This window comes from Necator americanus, chromosome III, assembly GCF_031761385.1.
Source record: "Necator americanus strain Aroian chromosome III, whole genome shotgun sequence".
In the NCBI taxonomy this organism is placed as follows: Eukaryota; Metazoa; Nematoda; class Chromadorea; order Rhabditida; family Ancylostomatidae; genus Necator; species Necator americanus.
Genome location: NC_087373.1, coordinates 41,201,419 through 41,223,771, shown reverse-complemented (window position 1 = coordinate 41,223,771; position 22,353 = coordinate 41,201,419). Strand labels below are relative to the sequence as shown.

General features: G+C 41.1%; 1 protein-coding gene across 1 annotated transcript; it reads right to left on the bottom strand.

Moving 5' to 3' along the window:
* Nucleotides 1-7,539: 7,539 nt before the first annotated feature.
* On the bottom strand, nucleotides 7,540-21,898 carry RB195_012508 (uncharacterized protein; the record flags this gene model as incomplete). Its single annotated transcript, XM_064194400.1, has 7 exons — nucleotides 7,540-7,544; nucleotides 7,607-7,698; nucleotides 9,472-9,489; nucleotides 9,541-9,571; nucleotides 20,593-20,674; nucleotides 21,789-21,813; nucleotides 21,867-21,898. The coding sequence occupies 7 exons, from the start codon at nucleotides 21,896-21,898 to the stop codon at nucleotides 7,540-7,542; spliced, it is 285 nt and encodes a 94-aa protein (XP_064051983.1).
* Nucleotides 21,899-22,353: the final 455 nt, after the last annotated feature.

The window sequence follows — 22,353 nt, the reverse complement described above, 5'->3', positions numbered from 1 at the left end:
AATCCAGAGTCTTCACGGCTGTCTTAGGAACCATGCGGATCCCTCTCATGGATAGTGGGTAGAGAAAGTAAATTGTCATGCAAATCGGGATGCAAAAGGGAGTAAATCGAAACCTTCCCAGTGCAAACTGTACTGAAAATTTGATCAGTGACAGACTTGCGCATAGTAGACAACGAGCGATATTCATGCACATTCCTCCCAAAGGAAACTACAAGAACGAGCAGCAAGATCGTCAGAAAGTCTATTGGAAAATATACGATAATGTCCGTTAGAATAGACGAGTCACCAAATTTCAATTAGATTGTGCCATCCTTTGAAAATACAATTGATGTATTGCATGAGTTTGATTGGGAACAGACGTGAATAGGCACTTATCTAAGAAGATTTGAAAGAAAAAACATTCACTTCCTCCTTTTAGCTGTAGTCGCAAGAATATGTTTGAAGAAATCGAGCTGCGTCTTAAGATCAACAACTTATTGTGCTGTGAGAAACTTCTTAGCACTGAACAGAAGTGGAAAGCTGTTCCACTTTTGTGTTACAATTCCTTAAAAGTTGGTTTTTTGAAATTCTTTTCTTTATTCTCTGCATTGGTTAGCATGAAAAGATACACATGGAATAACGACCAACCGCTACTAATCTTTATCAGAAAATTTAGGATGCATAAAACGGTCTTCGCGCGGAATTCATGTGTCTTATGTTTACAATAGTATGAGATGTGGATTGATGGCATTCAATTCTTTCCATTTTTTTTCAAAAGCAAAAGTGTATGTCAATAGGCCAGCGACGTATAACGAGCTCAAGGACAACACCAGCGCTCGGAACACTGACTTCATTTTGTGAGAAAATATTCGAAGATTACATTTATTTCGTGAAAGCTCACTAAAAGCAGCCCAAGGCACAATTTGAACAACTGAATGAAATTAATTTCACTTATTTAATATTGAGAATTAGAAAATCTGGAATCACTCCAAAAACTCGAATTTCAATCACTTGAAAGTGGTGGTCCAAACCTTGAGACACAAGGCAGAATAGCAATACGAATGGTACGTGATTAGATTTTTTTATTTCGTTGTAAAAAGATAAATAGAACGCTGTCGAACGAACTCAGATCACTTTTGCGCGATCCTTCTATGAATATTGTAAACTAACAACGCTGCTTAAAGGCGTTGTAGAAAATAGCGCCCCGGAACTCTCGAAGCCGCATCTTTCCGGGCCGATTTTTTACGGAGATTAGGAAGAAATGAGCGGGATCCCACCCGCTTCTGCAACCTACGATCCCGTATAGTCTTTGACCATCGAAAATCCATATCACGTCAGATTCGTGCCTTTAAAGGCATCTCCCCACGAATCTGTGGTGGTACGGATTTCAGGTGGAGCCACGAATCTGTGGTGGTACGGATTACAGGTGGAGTATTCATATACGGGATAGTAAATTATGGAGAATGGTGTGATTCCGTCCATTTCTTCCTAACTGCCGTAAAAGCGGCCCGGAAGATGCGGCGCCGCAGAGGGGTTGCGCGCTCCAATCGAACTCCTTGTATAAAATAGTGCGCCGGAACTCTCGAAGCCGTATCTTCCGGACCGTTTTCTACGGTAATTAGGAAGAAATGAACGGAATCGCCCTCCTCCCCATAATCTACTCCACCGGAACACCAGATTCGTGGCGTGATGCCTTTAAGGCGTGATCAGCTGCGAATTCGCCATCATAGAAATAAAATACAGCAGGGATTGGAGAATTATAAAGACATAGAAAAGCACAAAAAGAAGTGCAAGAGGAAAAGCACAGGAAATGATTCGTGTAGTTTTCGTGAGTGCTTCAAGAAGGAAGGAAATAGCTTGCTTGAGTAGATTAGCAAAAACGAAATATTTACAAAAAAAAATTCAAAGTTAAAAGTTAAAATAGAGGCGTGAACTCTGTGCAACAAGAAGTGGTGATCTCAGCGAAGGAATAGTTCGCATTGAGCAAACCTAAAGTAATGAAAACTCATACTTCCCCTACATACACTCTCGAATGCATACGTGCGTTCAATGAAACTATAGAGAACAGCCGGGAGTCGACGTCAGCGGTGGGTGTGCAAGTTGACAGCAGATAACTGGCCCGAAAAACACGTCAATAATAGCACGTCACACTACGAACCCTATCACAATCCCAAGAACTGGCAGATGAGTGTGCTGGCAGAAAAATGAAAAACGTTGACGGAATCACGTGAATTCGGTTTCACAATTTAAATCAGAGGTAGAAAAATAGACCTGAGAAGTCATTAACTGCAGACATTCATAGGCTCTAGCAGTTTACATGATTTAATGCAATACCTTATCATTACCAGTTTGATGACGTTGTTCAGTTATTTAGGTTAGCACACCATTTCATGTTAGTTTTTGTAAAGAAAAATAGTAAGAACTCTGTCCTATACTACCGAAATCGTTGCGGCGTCGGGAGTTTCACAAAAAAAAAAAAAAAAAAACTCCTGACGGAGATTGCACTATTGAGCGTGACATCTTGAACAAGCATGTCCTATTTTCCCGAAATGTACGGTAATTCTTGTTTACTTGCTCTGTGCCTTGCGTTTTGCTGTGGGCTCCTTATTGTCTCAAAGCAGCCAAGAGGTCAACTGCTCAATGAGAGTCAAGCTCCTTTGCAATTAAAGTCTGTCCCAGGTGTTTTAAATCAACTGATCAATTTACTCCCAGTTGGATCTGCGGAATAGCTGTCACGGAATAGTTTTTCAACTTTGGAAAGCTACTGAGCATTCTATTAACGCATTAAGTAGCGTGCGCCTAAACACAAAGTGCACTCCGCATTGGCGACATTTTGTACGGAAACCCGGTGCAAAGAAAGATGAAAGAAATTACTACATGCTACCCCCCAAAAAGGGGTATGCCACGCTGATCCGACTGAACAGGGGCCAGTGCACACACACAGCCCCGGAGGCAGACAAATACACCATTATCAATTGCCATTTTTCGTTTTCGCATCACTTTTCTACAATACGTATATATACGTCATAAGTGCTACTGTAGTTAACTAGCCATGACTATGACTAGCCATATATGTATAAGTCATAAGCGCTAAAGGAGCTAATAAGTACGCTATAGTGCTACAGCAGTCAAGTAGCCATATATGTACACGTCATAGGCGATAAAAGAGTTAATATGTACAATGGCACATTACTCTAGCTAGAGTGGAGAGTAAAATGATCGCAGGGACAGTATTCGATAACAAACGGTTGAACCACCTTATAACTACGAATCGACGTGAATTTCGTTGAATAGTTGGCCTCTTGGTTGACCTAAGAATTCAACGGCAAAATGTAGGGAAGAGAAATAAGCGAGTAGCAGGACAGATGCTTAACATCTTGGAAAACGTAGAGCAGGCAGAAAGGAAATTCTTGTAAATAGAGGAAATGAAAGATACGTGTAAGAGAAGTCAGATAGTTGTGGATCTAAACAATAGTGACGTTAAGTGTGCAATCATGCTTCTTACGAGCTTTAAAATGTGCACATTTCATTTTCTTTTCAAACCTTAGGATGTTTTCTTCTCGCTGTAAAAATTGACACCAATTCCAAGCGTCGTAAATCGAAGAGCAAACGTTCACAAAATTGAAGGGAATTAAATTAATCCGATGTTCATCAACTTAGCACTTAATAAAATAAAATTTCCGAAGTTGCAAGTTTTGCGAAGTATTCACTTCATATTTTCTCAAAAAGTTTAATACACGTAGGTCAGCCAACTAACGTGAAGAGAACTTTTTAGTGGTCACATACAATACGTGGCGACTCACAACGACAAGAAGGTGAACGACGCACTCATAGGAGAAATTGGCGAAAGCACGTCATTTAGTCTTTCTCGACCAAAGCAAATAACAAACATATAAATCTTCGCTTTACTGCGGTATTATAGACGAGGAATAGATAGAAATGAAAACCCTAACTTTGAAAGTATGCCAGACTATCCCACAAGCTGGACAATGAAGTAATCCCAAGATTGAAAAGAAAATTTGACATCCTCCACATTAAAAAAATGACAGAAATATAATAGCCAGTCCAATATGTGGGGCTCTAATAGGAAAAGGAAAACTTTGACAGAAAAAAGGAAATTGAACAAGTAATTTTGGGAAGGAACAAGCAAGAAGGAAAGCATTTGAGAACGACCGAGGATGCTTTTGAGAATGCTTCCAATGATTCATTTAGATAGAGAGATCACCTTTGAGTTCGTCGACGAATTCAAAACAAATGAGGTCCATTCACCGTGAAACATTCACTCCAGTTGAAGTGTTGCTGGATACTTGTTCCCCATAGTCACATGAATCCATAACGTTGGCTGTGCTCCAGCACCATTTAGGACAATTATACGTAGCTGGCAAGAACTCACTCGGGCTTAGTATGGCATGGATACTACGCCAGAAAGCGAGGCCATGGCTTCATTGCTCGACGCCAGTCAAAATACAACATTTCGTAACCAGCAATTTAGTGTAATCGTTAGCGTAGGTGTTGGTTGGAACAGCTGACTGGCTGACTGCAGTACAAGGTATTTTGCTGGTGACCACGAAGATTATTAGAGTATTAAAATGTATAGAATTTGATATACTTAAGAGATCTCACTGAAAAAAACACACAGAAAGGAATAACCGTAGTGCGAAATTCATTACTCTCTTTAAGAAGTGGAGGGTCACTCCAAAATGCAAGCAAAAGGTCAAAGACATCCGTTCAGATTGTTCGAACAAAAACACGGATATTAGGGTTAATCTGGCTTGAAACTGAAACTATTACACGCATAAGATAATAAAGAACTTAGAGGAGTCAGGATAATCACGTTCGCGGCAAGATATTGAGAGACCTGTTTATAGACTCATTGCAGATTTGTAAAGAATAGGTACATAACCCATTACAATCCAGAATCACAAGTAAATAAAAATAAAAGAACAGAAGGTTCAGGAACTCATAAACAACGCTGTAAGCCTTGAAGCGATAGTCGGAGCCGCTGCTCCGACCCCTTCACTTCTGTACGGTTTTCGAAAGGATTTTCTTCACTCTTGCGACGGTTGGCGAATGGACCCTCATCACTTGAGCTGCACCCCATGAGCTAGACCTTCTTCACCCGAAGAGGGTCCGGCTTCTCTCTATTGCATGGGTGCAAAAATTTTTAGTTACTTACTCAGAGAGAGAGAGAGCACACCGCCCCGCCTGCGACGATATATATATATATATATATATATATATAATTTTTCTAACATCCAGGCATATATATACATATATACATACATATATATGTATATATATATATATATATATATATATATATATATATATATATATATGTATATATATACATATATATTACACTGATACAGGGAGAGATGAACGGAATCACCCGCTTTCCCACGATCTACGACCCCGTATAGGCATTACCCGCCCGAGACTCGTACCACCCCAAATTCCTGGGGTGATGCCTTTAAAGGAAACACGAATCTGAGGTGGTATGGATTTCAGGTGGAGTATTCGTAAACGGGATCGTAGACTATGGAGAGAAAAGTGATTCTGTCCATTTCTTCCTAATTGCCGTAAAAAAACGGCCCGGAAGATACGGCTTCGAGCATTCCGCACTACTTCCTACAAAGAGTTCGGTTGGAGCGCGCCAACCTTGTGCTTCCAGGCTGTTTTTTTACGGCAGTTGGGAAGAAATGGATGGAATATGAGTAGTTCAGATAATAATACTAAAAAGAGGAGAAACCAACAAACAGAACAATATTAAGCGAATTTTATGAAAGGAAAGTGTGGTCCTGACTACAGTCACATCCTGGCTATTTCTAAAGTATCCGAAAGCAACTATTCCTATCCTTCCTCTTGAAGTAAACAACATATATTTCGAGTAAAAAGTAAAGTGAGTATATAAGAAAACGATCTGAAATGTTTTAATGAAATGAGTTAACTGTCAAAATTTAATAAACTGGTGAATAGAGAGACCGAAAGAGTACAATTCTTATCTTTGCTCAACTTGAACAATACTGCGTCCACTTCATAGCAGAGAATGTATAAATTCATTTGACAGTAAGAAAGAAAATGAAATGAGGCAGAGCAAAAGTACCTGATAAAGGTTAACGTCCGGAAACAGTCGTCTTACAACAACGCGCAGCTGCTTGTTGCTTTAGGGTGCCTGCAGAGTTCACAATTGCGCTGCAGCGCGGTTTGGCGGCTCTGAACTCCGCGGGAACCCTTAGCTGAATCGCGGCTCCTAGCGACACGTAGCGAGAACTACGAAGTGTGTGTACTTGAATATTCAATTTTGGCTAATAACTTTGTACAGCTGCGATGTCCATGCTTTTCACATAAACCGTAGAAAAGCCTCCGAAGAGACATCCAACTGCTCCGAGTCCCTAAATTAACCATTGAGCACATCTGACAGTAGTATTCAAACGTTACAAGAAGAAATGACACGGTAATGAATCATACGTACTGCATCCCAAGCACACGAAAATAATCTAGTGAAATAAGGAATCACACACACACACCGCAAATGAAAAAAAAAGAAATGCCTGGATTTCTTAGGAAAATTTTATATATATATATATATATATATATATATATGTGATATATATATATATACATATGAATTCATGAATATATGATGTATACATATGAAATGTGAGCCGCACCAAAAACATACGTCGCAAAAGCATATAGAAAAACCTGTACTGTGGCCAACTGGTCCCTGGCAATCGGATAAAGAGGCGTGGATCAGTGGTGAATGACGTGAGTTCTAGGATATTTTCTTCTCCAGAAAATGTGAGTATATCAGAATTTCTTCCCAATAATTCCCGGAAACATGCCAACAAAACATACACGTTGTACCTCTAATATATCGGTAGCAAAGAATAACACAGCCAAAAGTGTGAAACACATCTCAAAAGACTGGTAATAGCAACTGAAAACAGTTAAAATGAGCTTTTCATAAGAGTAAGAATGGAGACTGGAAACAACAATTCAAGTTATTGAATGACTAAACTAGATTTGCAGAGGAAAAAAACTTATCAAAAAGCAGAGAAGAAAATGTCATCGAAGACGTGAAAATGATCCTGAAGGAACAAACTGCACTTTGTTCTCTTGACACTTCTTGACGAAGATCGGACTGCCAACATCAAATATCCAGTTACCGTGTTTTACAAAATACATAAGTAATAATAATAAATATAATATAAATTGCGCGGCCACTGAAAGGTTAACTGACGAAAACTTCAGCAACTATATCTACAATAAGTAATTCAGGGATTGCAATAAAATACTACATGAGTTCCACGGGAAACAAAGATTCAGAATAAGAACATTTATCCAAATGCAAAGAATCAATAGCTGTTGCAAAGAAAAATAACACTCCCTGCAATGAAAAGTTTTCGTATAAAAAAACATTCTCTACACTTCCGAGTTTGTACAATCCGTTATAATAATCACCTATGTACGAGGCAATATTACAGCCGACCACCAATACAGATTGCAGTTTTGAATAGCATCAAAGAAAAAATTAATTGAAAGAGAAACATATAGTTAACCTAAATTAAAAAATTGCAAAAATTGTGCAAAAATTAAAGAGAACGAAAGAAAAATATCTAACCATTCTGAAGGTGGGAAATTCTTTTGTCAGATGTTATAGTAACAAAATCACCGACGGAATGAGATCTGCACCTTCTACAACGACTATCGCTGCTGAAAAAATTTCGTTAGTAAAATCCGTTATTATCTATATAGTTCGACATGTGTTATACATTCTTAGACACACTTAAGACTGCTTCTATTTCCAAAAGAGTGCGCTGGAATATCATTAACATTAAATAAAGACATTAAAGAAAGTGCAAGACATCGCACCTTTGCTCGATTGCAGGGAATAGTAAGCGGACGTCCTACCATAAGAGCAAAGCCTTTCATTTTCAAATTTTTGCTTAGACAAGACTGGTAGCTTCACTAATTGGCCTGTGAGGAGACGCTTAAATGTGTTTTGAAATATTGAGCAGCTTTCTAGCACCTTTAGTTTCATGCATTGGATTGTCTTTTCTTTCCGAATACTGCTTTTTGGCACATCGGCATCTTTACCATTTCAGAAACTTCCGCTTTTCACTCATTGGAACTCATTTTGCATGTTTCGGATGACGTACTCGATGTATAAAGAAAAAGTGAGCATAACAACAATAAAACTTGATATCATATAGTGAGAAAAGCTCTACTTCGCCTCACTTTCAGTGGAGATATAAGTGATCTCCCTCAACAAGAAGAAAAAAATCGCTTCCTTATTCATTTTAGCAAACCGAGGAAGGACAATCTTTGAGTGAAATCGAACACACCAAGAATACACACTCTTTCGAAATAGAACATTGATGGTAATAAAAACGTATGTCCTAGCAGAAAAGCATGTGTTTGCGTGGAATGAGAACCAATCACTGTATCATAAAAACGTCTGAATGCATGTTTCGAAACTCTTTTCATTATTATTCCATTTAAATATTAAAGACGCGGTGTAGCACAGCCGGTGAGAGGTTCCGCTGTTTGCACGACCGATCGGAGGTTCGAATCCGCCCTAGTGGACGCCCTCTGGAGTCGACAAATTGATATCACACCTGTCTGGGAGGTCAAAAACACTGACTTAATCATAGACTGGCCCCCGGAAATCATTGTATAGACCAACACGCGTTCCAAAACCTCAACGATTACGAATTGCAGTAAAAGTGTTGTGCGCCCCATGTGGATTGACACGCCAGTGACTGTACCCTTTTTACTTTAGGTGCCACGTAAGGCTGCACAGACAAAGCACAGAACGGTGCGGGCGCCGCCGCCCGAGCGCCTGTGAACTCTGCGGGCAGTCTAAATCTACTTAAACGGCTGCGCAGGCGGACCCGTCGTCTAAATCGGCGGCCCTTCACAAGCATGAAGGCCTTTAGTGTTAAAGGCATCACCCCACGAATCTGCGGTGGTGCGGATTTCAGGTGGGAAGTTCCTATACGGGGTCGTAGATTATGGAGAGGAGGGTCATCCCGCCCATTTCTTCCTAATTGCCGTAAAAAAAACGGCCTGGAAGATGCCGCGCATACACAAGGCTGGCACGCTCCAATCGAAATCATTGTAGGAAGTAGCGCGCCGGAACGCTCGAAGTCGTTTTTCCACCTAAAACCCGCACTATCCCACATTCGTGGGGTGATGCCTTTAAAAAGCAGTCGTAGCCATTCGACCTGAGGTAAAAAGGGCTAAGAGATAACTTCTACCTTCGCTACATCTGCGTCATTGCCTATTTTAGCTTTATATCTGCGAAGGTAAGTTATTCCTAGATATGTATTCTAACTTTCTCCGACTTCTTTCTTTGTGACTTCTTTTTCCCTTGAGTAGTCTTTATTTCTTGTAGTTGTTTTTGGCAGGACCCTTCAATCTCGCTCTCAGAAATACTTTTTTTCTTAGGTTTCTTTTTCGTCTATCTTTTCAGAAACATGTTACCTTGAATTGTGCAGACGTCTGGAAGATACTTGCTGAATGGCTATCTATGATATGCTTTTATGGACGAACATGCTGTCTATATGATTCGCGGATGAACCATCTAAAACAGGTTGAATGAAAAAGATGGTGGACGTTAACACAAATATAGAGCAAAACTTATTTAAAGTGGTCATCAGATCGTATCTGAAAAACACAAATAAATGGATTGGTATCATGATTTCAACGTTAAACACCAGTCGTCGTACGCTCTATGAAGGTTCTTGGTTCTTAGCACCGATATCCTTTTTTTCAACGTTTTCCGTGAACAAACATAGCATAACATGAACAAGTACTAGTAATTTCTATGCTCTTATGCTAGCATACTAGCTCTAGAAGCATTCTTTTGTTTCATACTACCACCATTTTTAAATGTAGAGATCTGCTCCGTTGTCGAACTCACAAGTAGTAGAAGGAAGATTCCTCCCGCTGCTTTGATATAAGTTAGAAGCCTTCTATCTTCAAGGCGTTTTTACGATGAATTCTCGCAATCACAGGCTCTCACGCATGTGATGGAACCGCAGATACATAAGGCTGTGAACGCTGCGGGCAGCCTAAGAGCTAGCAGCGAGCCAGCCTGCCGCTACGCGACCGCCGTGCAGCCGTTTATAGTTGGGTCAAAACGACATGAAGCACGGGCCGTTACGCAAGTGACCGCGCTCGAAAGCGGTGCGGTCGAGACAGCGGTTGGAATCGAGGTGGGACCATGGCGAACCGCAGAGTTGAGTGGCGGCAGTGAGGGTCCTTACGTGATCCCAACCGCTCCGCTTCGAGCGCAGCCAGTTGCGCAAATGTCCGTACTTCATGTCGTGTTGACCTGACTATAAGTAGACTGTCTGAAGTGTATTCATGTCGTATTGACCTGACTATAGATTTAGATGGGGCCCAGCAACTTGTCTAGCTTCAAACTAAAACTCCAGTATGATTCAGAATCGCTTATAAGACACATATCCCTGCTGAAAACGAGAATGCGCAAATAAAAGACAAAAACGTGCGAATAAACAGAAAAAAAGAAAAAATAAGAATTATCAAATAAGCGCAATGGCTAGAACAGACATACTTCAAGTACTGCAATGATGTGACTATTCGCTTTCAAACCAGCATCGAAGAGTGTGGAAAAATAAGAACGAAGTATATCTGAATAAATCCATTTGGCAACGTTTGTTGCGCAAGTGATGGCTAGAAGCACAGTTCGGTATTTCATTTCGCGTGTTCCATCATCTGCGAGATTGCTCTATGAGAACAACTGTGGCCGTCAACTACCCGATATTTCCATTACCAAGATATGAGCTATGGCAAAATTGTTAATTGATTTCATTATTATCACAGCAAATGTACAACAACCCAATGTCTACATGCATTGGTCCCACGACGAACTTCTGCGCACTAACAGATGAGATGAATTAAATGAAAGGGAAAAGGAGGAGCAGCAGCAACGTTCAAAATGCTTTTCTAAAAGTGAATACATCCTAAGAATGGGAATTGCATGTTCTAAAAACACGTATGCTTTAAAGGGATCACCCCACGAATCTGAGGTAGTACGGATTTCAGGTGGAGTACTCGTATACGGGATAGCAGATTATGGAGAGAGGGGTGATTCCGTCCATTTCTTCCTAATTGCCGTTAAAAAAAACGGTCCGGAAGATGCGGTGCGTGCACAAGGCTGGTGCGCTCCAATCGAACTCGCTGTAGAAAATAGCGCGCCGAAACGCCCGAAACCGTATCTTCCGGGCCGTTTTTTACGGCAATTAGGAAGAAATGGACGGAATCACCCTTCTCTCCTTAATCTACGATCCCGTATACGAATGCTCCACCTGAAATCCGTACCACCTCAGATTCGTGGAGTGATGCCTTTAAGAATCTCCAGAGCGTCAACTTATCGTCAGCACTGAATGACAATAAATTAGGGTAAACGAAAGGGATGAAAATTGAATACATACAAAGAAGGAAGCATGTGAGCGCTTACTAACCATTAAAGTCGCATATTTTGCGTTGTATCGCAATCGTCAGAATCTATTTTCGTGGGAAAAAGATTATTAGAATCACACCACACGTGCAATGCATAAAAAAACGCAGGCATAAAATAGAAAACGCAGGGTTACTAAGGACTATGTTAGACCTCTAGTACAAGTAGAACACCATTCAAGTCATTGTCACAATATTTTTAACCTAGATAACAATTATAAACGAAAAGCGGTTCCAAGAGAATGAATCCCTGACCAAGTAGTCCTAGCATGTTTAAAGTTGCATGTTTGTTTAAAAGCACCTGCTAATGCAATGTAGTCAACTTTTTAAATTAAGTTTGACTTCCCATTTGACCTACTCAATCGTGAAACCTACACTTTTTGAATTTTAAGAGGAATTTTAAGAGCTATTAGGAAATTTTCTTTCTCCTTCGCTTTCTTTCATGTGACGTGGTTGAAAGTAAGGAAAATAAAAGCCAAAACCAATTAAAGCTACCGTGTGCAAATTTGCCACATTTTGGGTGCATGTATTCGCGCAAAAGGAGACATGTAGGCAGCTTCTCTGGAAGACGTAGTCGTTTCCTTGAGCAGAAAACTGAGGCAAAGCCAAGAATGTGCGAATGCAGCTTAAGTCAATTTTTTCGCGAAAGCAAGACATATGTTCGAGTTACACAGAGTCGAGTCAAAACGACATGAAGCACAGCGCAGTTACGTAAGCGGCTGCGCTCGAAGCAGCGCGGTGGAGATGGGGGTTGGAGTCGATGTGGGACCATTGCGAACTGCAACGAGGAACGGTGCTAGCAGCGGTCGCCACTCGATCGTAACCGTTACGCTCCACCACGCAGCTTCGAGCGCAGCCGCTTACGCAGCTGAACCATGCTCCATGCCGTTTTGATCTTACTATACTCCAAGGCTCCAAGGAAGAACTGTTACAATAATTGTCTTTCCAAAACTTCAGCTGAAGAGTTCCTAGATTCACGTAACAAGTTGTCGAAGTTTTTTTTTTATAACACAGCAAAAGAGAAACCAGAAGGAACCATAGAATGTTCAGGAAATATGGCCAAAACTCGGGGGTAATGAGATGAAAAGGAAGAAGTCAATCCAACAGTTTCCGGTAGATACGGGATGAGAGCAAGCAATGCTTGTTAACAAAATCTTGAGAATCGCTTGTTCCTCATTCGCAAGAACTGTAGTCGTTGAGGAATTTACTCTCACCGCCCCGTAAACTATTTCATCGGTAGTATCGAGTTTGATAAGCTGTACTCATCATCAGTATCATCATCATATCTCATCAGTCTTCTGGAAATTGTGAGCGATTAGCAATACATTTTATCTATATTACTACGGCAAAGTTGCGAAATGCAAAAGAGTGCACGTTCTCATTTAGCTTTGAGTTGATAGATCAACGCGGAAAGTGAGAAGGCGGAAGTTCCGTTCGAAAATCGCGCCTAAATGGAATGGTTAGGTTAGATCTAGAGCGGATAATACGACCTGTTAACTGTTATCGATGTACTTCTGCGATTTCTTGGTTCAGTTTGAGATAAATCGTTGGTGCTCCTCAGGATAATCGTAGAACTACTGTACTATTGCCTGATATCCTTTCTTCAGCTCCAATTATGGTATAAATACTACTAAATGAACCGATAAAACATGTATCGGGGTACTAGTATTGGTACACAGTGTTGAATTAAGGCTCATACAAATCAACCTGGTTTTTTGACAACACTACTAACTTTTGATCTCTTATAACCCAGCGATACCAGACAAAATTCAGCAAAATCTCTCGGGCAGTGGACTGCCTACCTAACGGTGAAGTTTCAGCTGCCGTAACAGTTTTGAAATTGCATGCACAAAAGTGTCGAGTTTTGTTATGCATCCTCATAGCGTATATGGGGTCGTAGATTATAGAGAGGAGAAAGATTCCGTTACTTTTCTTTTCCATTTCTTCCCAAATGCTGTAAAAAACGGCCCCGAAGATGCACATGTGCACAAGGCTGGCGCGCTCTATTCGAACTCGTTGTAGAAAATAGCGTCCTGGGACGCTCGCATTTTCCGGGCCGTTTTTTACGGCAATTAGGGAGAAATGGACAGAATCACCCTCTTACCCGTAATCTACAACCCCGTATAGGCATAACCCACCTGAAACCAGCACCACCCCAGATTCACGGGGTGATGCCTTCAATTCAACTGAATAGAGCCACACGTACGATTCTTTGCAAATAAAACACAATTGCATAGATGACTCAAAACCACAAAAGCATGTATTAAAACGAAAAACCGCAGCAAAAGACAGATTTCTCCTTACCAAGCTTATACACTGAATAGTCTGCAAACAACACAGCACAAAATATATCTGCCTGAAAAAAAACACGAAAGAGAAAGGACAAAAACAATGACAAATATTACAGTCAGGTGAAAACTACATGAAGGTCGGTGCAACTGCGTTAGTGGCTGTGCTCAAAGCGGCGAGGTGGAGCTAGCGGTTGAGATCGAGGGGACCACTTTTTGGGTTCTCTCATAACACCTCCTTTTTCCCTTCCCTATAGTCATAATATCTTGTAAAATTCCACCTAGTTGTTAACATAAACGAGAGAAATTATCAGGTTCTGGTCCCACTCCTGAGAAAGTTAACGAGAAACTAGAGGAAGCTGAATTTTGAGAGGGATAGGAAGCAAATGTATATATCGGTTTCCACAGAACTGGGTGCAGGACAAGAGGTACCCGTGAAAACCAGCTGACCGCTCCTGACCTCCCTTCAGCGCCGCGCGCCTCCGCGTAATCACGGCTGCCACTCCACCAGCTGGACATCCTCCACAACCGCCCGAGATCGTCTAGACCCCGCCCCCTTATTGCCATCTGATCAACGTTGCGCGCGACGTTCGCGCCGCGACAAAGCAGTGGATACTGCGAATTTAGGAGGGATAGGAGCGTAGAACGAATTGAGGCACCAAGTTCTGGTGTACGAAAATAGTAAATTCAGCGCATATGACCGGGACTTAAGGAGAAAAATTAGATCCTTTCATCCAATTAAAGGATATATTATCAGAGACATATCACAGAGTATCAAAAGTCAAAGATATGATGATTGATAAGAGTGATATGTGTGTTCTACATTAACCTCACTTGAGTAACTTCACACAAATAAAGATTATCTCAGAAAGATGCTGCAGGCAAAAGAATAAGAAGAATAAAGGGAAAGAAATGAATATATTTCCATACACCTCATAATTCCACACATTACATGCCCAAACTTCTATATAAACTCGTAGTGCACAAGTATGTGTTTGTCACGATGTCATTCAACGAATTCATGTTCAACTTTCGACTGCAGCAACCATACGCCCAGCAACTTTATTTCCTTATTACTTTGCATGCATTCTTTGAACTCCTTTCTACATTTTACCTTTTCAAAATTTTATATAGATATAATGTTTACATGGAGCGCAACTTAAATATTTCAGTACTTTCTTGTACGTTTTATAGAATAAAACTTTATATGGTTCTTCAAACTTCTTTCAACAGCGTTTTATCGCTTCATTTGTATCTATTCTCTACATAAAATCAATATGACAGGTTAGGTGTATTAGTGGCGAACAGAGACCTTCGTATCTTCGAGATATACCTTTAGGTACAATGTATGTCTGCGAGGCATTATTCGCGCCTCGTTAGTCGTTGGATGCCACTTTTACTCAGCTAGATAAGCAAAAAGAAATCCCTTGAAAGCGAAAAAAAGTTTTAAAAAATATCATTACATTGATCAGGGGAAATTTTTTGAAGCATCTTTTGCATTCCAAGAGATGGATGATTAATTTCTATCTAACAAGTCAAAACATGATATTTTCATTTTCACTCGCATTTTTAAATGGCATATATGCAAACCTCTTTCATTTATATTAACTTACAAGTATATTTTGTATTGAGTTTCAAACAACATCTAATGTCAGGCACTTTCATTTTCCTTCGATTCTAACAACGCTTCGTAGGAGTTGCGGGCGCGGCGGAGAAAACTCCTCGTAAGAGCAGCAGACGCAGCGAAATGGGCAGGGAGGGTAGTGTGGGAGGGGCGTCAGCGAGACGTAGCCCAAGAGGAGCAACCAGGCTACTGTGGCGATCACGACGGTATCAGGAGACGCGCGGTGCAATTAACGACGCTCATTAGCCTCCTGGATATGTGGCGGCACATCATACGGTTACCTCTTGACCGTTCCCCCACAGAACTAGGTGCGGAAACACCCGCACGCATAGGGGAACAATAAAGAGGGTCCCGGCGGATTCTCTGCAAATAACGCTCCAGTCGCTCATGGAGACGCATACAACAGCCCCAGATGCTCTTCTGACCAAAGAGAAGCAAAGAACAAATCAGTTGTACGGAAGTTAGCGAATAAATTAAAGAACGATGTAGCTAAAAGTACATATCATTTTGTGTGTTGTTCTAATAAGAGAATCGGAAGGGAGTTTTGTCTTTGACATTACCTTCAAAAAGTCTAGGAATCTTATCAAACCCTTTTTCTTCCAATAGATCAGAGACACAGAAGGTCCTTCTGTCTGGAAATAAATTAGGCTACAAAAAAAATTGATCTACAGGATAATATTAATTCCCATTACTTTTGAAAGCTTTTGTTTCCCGTTCTCAACAAAAATTATCATATTTGAAACTATTAGATCAATTTTTCTATCATATTTCACGTAAGGGTTTTCGTAAGGGTTCCTGCTCCTATTACAGTTACAAGTTCACCTCACATCACATCTTTAAAGTGAATGTGTGTGATTCTAAAAATAAAAAAAGAAAATTTTAGCTCGTGCATTAAATCTTAGCCTGTGATGCAGCGGTAAATAAACAGAGTCAGCTATTTAAGTGCCAACGAAGATGAGTCTCTTTAGGATACGCACCATCGCTAATTGCTCTGACGAAGCATGCTCGAAATTCCACCGGGACCCTTTTTACACGCACCCGCACGCATATGCGTTAATACCTCTGCATGATAGCGTAGAACCCGATGTTCATCGGGTTCCTACAGCGTATAAAGCTTTCAGACTTGAGGATGACAAGACAACCGTCTTAGATGCTCTTTTGGACATACAGACACAGGAACCTGCACAAGAAACATGATTAAAAGAGTGGTGAGAGTCTTCGAAATTACTGAATAAACTAAAAACAGTGGGGTCTCAAAACTGGGATTTCACATGCACTATAAGGGGACGAGCAACAAAAAGTGAAGTCTTAAAGGCATCAATCCACCAATCTGGAGTAGTACGGATTTCCGGTGGAGTATTCGTATACGGGGTCGTAGATTATGGAGAGAAGGATGATTCCGTCCATTTCTTCCTAATCACTGTAGAAAACAAGAAGGAAGATAAGGCTTCGAGCGTTCCGGCGCGCTATTTTCTACAAGGAGTTCGGTTGCAGCGCGCCAGCCGTGTACACAATCGGCATCTTCCGGGCGGTTTTTTACGTCAATTAGCAAGAAATGGACGGAATCACCCACCTCTTCATAATCTGTTACCTCGTATACGAATACTCCTGAAATCCGTACCACCTCAGATTCGTGGGGTGATGCCCTTAAGCAGCTATTGCGTACAGGGTTGGAAATTAGAACCGGTTTCGCAATTCTGCGACCATTGGCCACACCACATCGCACTATAATAACAAATTCACGGCTCCTCATACCCAGCTACACGAGAGTTCACACGATCTGACGCTGCTGTAAAGTATGATATGTTATTGTTGGGCGCGTAACATGCATAAAGGTGGGGAGCTTAGTTTTTCTCCGGAGGGGGAGCGGAGCGACCCTGCAATTGATCAGCGTACAAAACAACGACTACTTGGACTTCAGTATTAATTTCTACTTCTTTCTACTTTTCTCACTAGTGTTTTGGAAAGAACAGTAGAACAAGTTAGATAAACGCAGGCAAATCTTACGCAGTTTTCCTATGTTGACTCTCAAGATTTTCAAGAAACTACTCACCAAGAAACGATGGATCTATATCACTCCACACTGATTTTTAGAGCAACGAGAAGGCGTGAGGATGAAACATATACAACAAATTCGTATGATAATATTCTGCAGGTGGCTATATTAAAAAGAAACCCCCACCGCAGAGGAGCATGGATCTAGCAGCGACTGAGTATTCGACCCGCTCTCACAGCGTCACCCGGACTGTGTAATGACGACGCAATGCGGTAAAGTTCTTGAAAACAGTCTAACGTTCGTGAAAACCTACAGGACCCACGCTCGCACTAAATGAATTGAAGTAACAACAGCTCATAGGAAATAAATAAAAGCTTTGTCATTCAGCTTTATCATCATATCATTATCATCTTTATTGTTAACAAACTTTATTACGGCTAATAGCCGTAATAAAGTTTGTTAACAATCTTGGCTCTTGTTTCAATTTGACATTCGGCAAATTGCAATCTCTATGCCAAGACTCAAGGGTGGTCGAACTTTCGCGCTTCTGGAAGCTTTATCTTTAGAACACAATAAATAAAAAATTGTTGATTTTATTTTCGCGAGCCGCGTACAGCAATGTTCACCGCGATGTACACACTGACAAAATTCTTTAAAAAAAAAGCTCCGGGATAAGAATCAAGAAAAACCATAGAGCTGCAAAGAAGACAGCACCAAGGATCTAAGCTTGAGATGGTTATGAGAACGCTAACAAGTGTACGTGGACTACGTGCGTTTCGTCAATCCATTGTATTTACGACAGAAAGATCAGAGCGAAAGAACTAACGAACAATTTCTCATACATCAAAACTCACATATCAATTCCTCTACGAACCACGTAGCTGGTGTTTACTAGTACGAGAAATAGCTAGAACAAGGGAGAGGACAAAAATTCCCAGGTGTTCAAATTTTTGAAAGTTTGAGGGATGAGGGAAGAACAGGTAACAGAGATGAGATAGACAGCAAAAGGTGAAGGCCTTCAAAAGATGCCGACGAGAATGCCAAAGTGGGAGAGCCTACTCCCTCCTATTCCATCATTAGAGTTGTCCTATAGGTGTCTATAGAAGCGCAGAGTGAATCCAAAAACTAAGGAGTATGTTTTGACGAGGGATCTGATGTCTTTTGATAAAATAATACCAAGTGCAGAAGCACATCACGCAAGCGATTCGCTATACATAAATTTTGAGAATCTGTTCAAAAATCAAAATACTCACTATCTAAAAAAGGAAGACGGAACTCTTTGAAGGTGCTCACAGATAAACTCTCTGTAGGTACTTTCACCAAGGACGCCAAAAATGCAAACCATAAAACCATCAATTGCTTCGACTCAAATAAGCGTTGGCTTATGAGAAAGAAACTGTGTACAGTATTCACCTTAAACGACTGAAATGTTGTTCATCCGTTACTGCCACGGCTGCGAAATAGACGAGCAGGGCGAATGCAGACAACTGTTTTCGATTTACATTCACACAGATACGTTTATTAGTATCATATTAGCTACGTTCTCTCAGCAACGCATCCACTGCACGCATGCGTCGCTTCCGAAAGATTGTCCTTTCCGAGTTTGCACCTACCCTCATTTGATCTGCTCAGTCACATGTTGCGGGCAAAAACGAGTTCTGATTCCTTTTTTCAACAGATTGTGATTACTCAGAATAAATAGATTAGTGAAATCTGACAGAAAACAATTCACCTGGGAATCAAGTCTAACCACCTGCAGCTCGACAAATAAGTAAGACCATGATTTGTGAAAAAGGTCAATGTACTGGGCAAGTTTCTATGGGTGAAACAAAAAAACATCCGTCAGAAAGTACAGCCGGGTCAAAACGACATGAAACACGGACATTTGCGCAAGCGGCTGCGCTCAAAGCGGAGCGCTGGAGCGTAGCGGTTGGGATCGTGTAAGGATCCACGCTACCGCCACACACCTCTGCTGTTCTCCATGGTCCCACCTCGATTCCAACCTCTGTCTCCACCGCACCGCTTCCGAGCGCAGCCGCTTGGGCAACGGTCCGTGTTTCATGTCGTTTTGACCCAACTATACTCTCTGTCCAAAAACTCTGTCGTGTAACAGCGTCCACAAATATGTCCTGTTTATACTATTTTTTACATCTGAGAAAGCAGCGCAGCAGTAGATGGTCACAACTTTACAATCATGAGATCCTGAAAGTTGCAAAGCTACTGTTGATGCGTACCAGACACGATGTGGGAAGATAAATACAGAGCAGTACCGACAGCGAAACAATTATGCGCTGCGTCACGAATAAAATAAAATAGATGAAAAGAAACATTGCGAAACCTTCCACTGCTAATATAATTCCTGGTGACGGGGTTTTTCCAGGTAAATAGAGGAATTGCTCCAAAAATTTTAATTATTTAGATGGACGCGTTGAAGGTATAAGAAAGCATGCACATACATAAGCGGATGCACTAGCTTCACTGCGCCACTTCGAGTGCACTAGCCTTCATATAGTTTTGATTCGATTGTAACATGTTGTGCAGCAAAATCTAAGACAAAACTTCGCATCTGGAACACAGCAGAAAACAGAAGCTGGAAATTCTTGAAAGCCCTCTGAAAATTCTGGAAACTCACACTCAAAGTGGGTTTTCTTCCTCATATCATGGAAAGTTTGCTTTCCATTTCGAGTCTGAGTCTCAATATTTTAATTCCTGTGCTTGTTCTTAGTTGAGCTTCTGGTTACAACAGCATATAATGGTGTGCGAATGCGACCAAAACATGCTGACATTTTCCATAGTCCGGTCAATACGGTTAGAAGCGAGGAGGTCCCATTATTAGCACCGTCCATCGGTATAGTTTGCGATGGTCTCCCTTCGATCCCAACCGTGATTTCCACGCCACTGCTTCGATCCCACCTGCTTACGCCACTGCACCGAACCTCATGTCATTTTGACTGGACTATGGGAGCAAGGCCGAAAGCGTTCAGTGTGACGTAAGCTGTTTAATTTCTTCCAAATAGTTCTTATTCCCGTGTAATTCAAACCTTATCTCTCTGTAAATTCCGTCTGGAGATTCTTACGAATTTTCGGAGGGAATTGGGAATTCGCAGATTTTTCTAATCTCCAATTCGCTTCAGCAGGATCGACAGTAGAGCAGTAACGGCATCCCTTAGTCAGCATTTCTGACTAGTGTCTAAAGCCATCGCATCACTCACTTCTCAATTTTAATATCACGACAGGCCCATATGTTTCCCATTGTGCGGTGACGCGTTGATGAAGCGACGAGTTCGATAACATCTGAAAATGGGACATCCATTATTACGTGGCTCTAGATGAAAAAAAGGTTCTACTCCATCGACTCATTGGCATTAACCTCCCACCATGATCGAAAACAGATATCCAGAGTCCGCATGGCGCTTAACAAAGGCAGCATAGGCGCGTTGTTCCACGTCATGCCTATTCTTTGAAGGTATCGTTCAGTGAAATTTTTGATGATTGGTATTTCTCACTCACGGGTTCAGTTTTCAAAACGCCAGCGTAAAAGTGAAACACTACAAGAAACACCAAGCAGAATCCAACATCGTGGAAATTTTCGAATTCTCGATCCAAAGATACCACTTCTCGGATAACGGGGTTCCTCGTTATAAATTGGTCATAGGCGTGAGGTGCGTACATACTATACCGGAACAAGGTATTTTAAATACAAGGTCTTCTAGCTGAGAAAATTTTTGTTTTCGCCAGCAGTAAATATGAGAATGCCTACGCAGATTGATCCCCTCATTAATTGCCGAGGAAGTTGAAACTTAAATGCATCACCCACGAATCTGAGGTGGCATGGATTTCTGGTGGAGTATTCGTATACGGGATAGCAGATTATGGAGAGAGGGGTGATCCCGTCCATTTCTTCCTAATTGCCGTAAAAAACGGCCCGAAAGATGCGGCGTATGCACAAGGCTGGCGCTCTCTAATCGAACTCCTTGTAGAAAATAGCGCGCCGGAACGCCGTATAGGCACAACCCACCTAAAACCCGCACCACCTCAGATTCGTGGGGTGATGTCTTTAAGGGAGGCTAGTCAAAAATGGATAGTCCAGGTTGGGGCGAAACGATCCATCTTTTAATTTTAGCCTCTATCTTGTTCATTTTTGACTTTTTTCAAGTGCTCCATTCAACAGAATATCTGTTACGACATTACAGCTTTCTGCGTTTTATGGTAGGGAATGCGCCCTGAAGTTGCTTGCATACTTTTCGCTCATGTTAGTTTTATCCTAACGTTAGCACTAGAAAAAGGAATCGTTGGGAAAAACAGCTATGCTAATTTAAATCATGATAGCGCATAGCATCCAGATTCCCACATAAAAGAAGCGACGAAGCATCCTACCAAAACCCAAGAAGTGCAGGATGCTCCTTACTTTGTGAACGTAGTTGTCAATTGAACTGCATTGTTAACACATGAGAATCACAACTGTTGATATTCTTTCTTAGCTTACACCAGCCGAGGCAACTCTGTTGGAGAAGTCATCACATAGTGGCTTCCAGGAGTCTATATTTTAAAGTCACATGAAGATACATGCTTATGGCATGGGCTTAGTTCACAAGCCGCCATATCTATCATGTGAACTCATTTCACAACAAATAATTTAAAATCTCATGAAAATGCTGCATATCACAGACAAATGAAACACAAACAAATTAAATATTCAGAAAGAATACCATACCAACATTATATAGGAAGCAAGACTAATAGTAAACTGCAAAGAACAAAGAAAGATAGCATACTTCACCTAGAAAAATAGACAACGTCAAAGAGCACTCCATGACTACATGAAAATGTTAAAGAAAATCACAGTAGCAACAGCCATGAAGCAATCCAACAAATCTTAGCAAAGAAAAACTCTGTAATGTCACACACATTAGTATTCAATATTCCCATCATGCCCGTCGAGCTGAACAGTAATGATCCGAGATGAAGTGAAA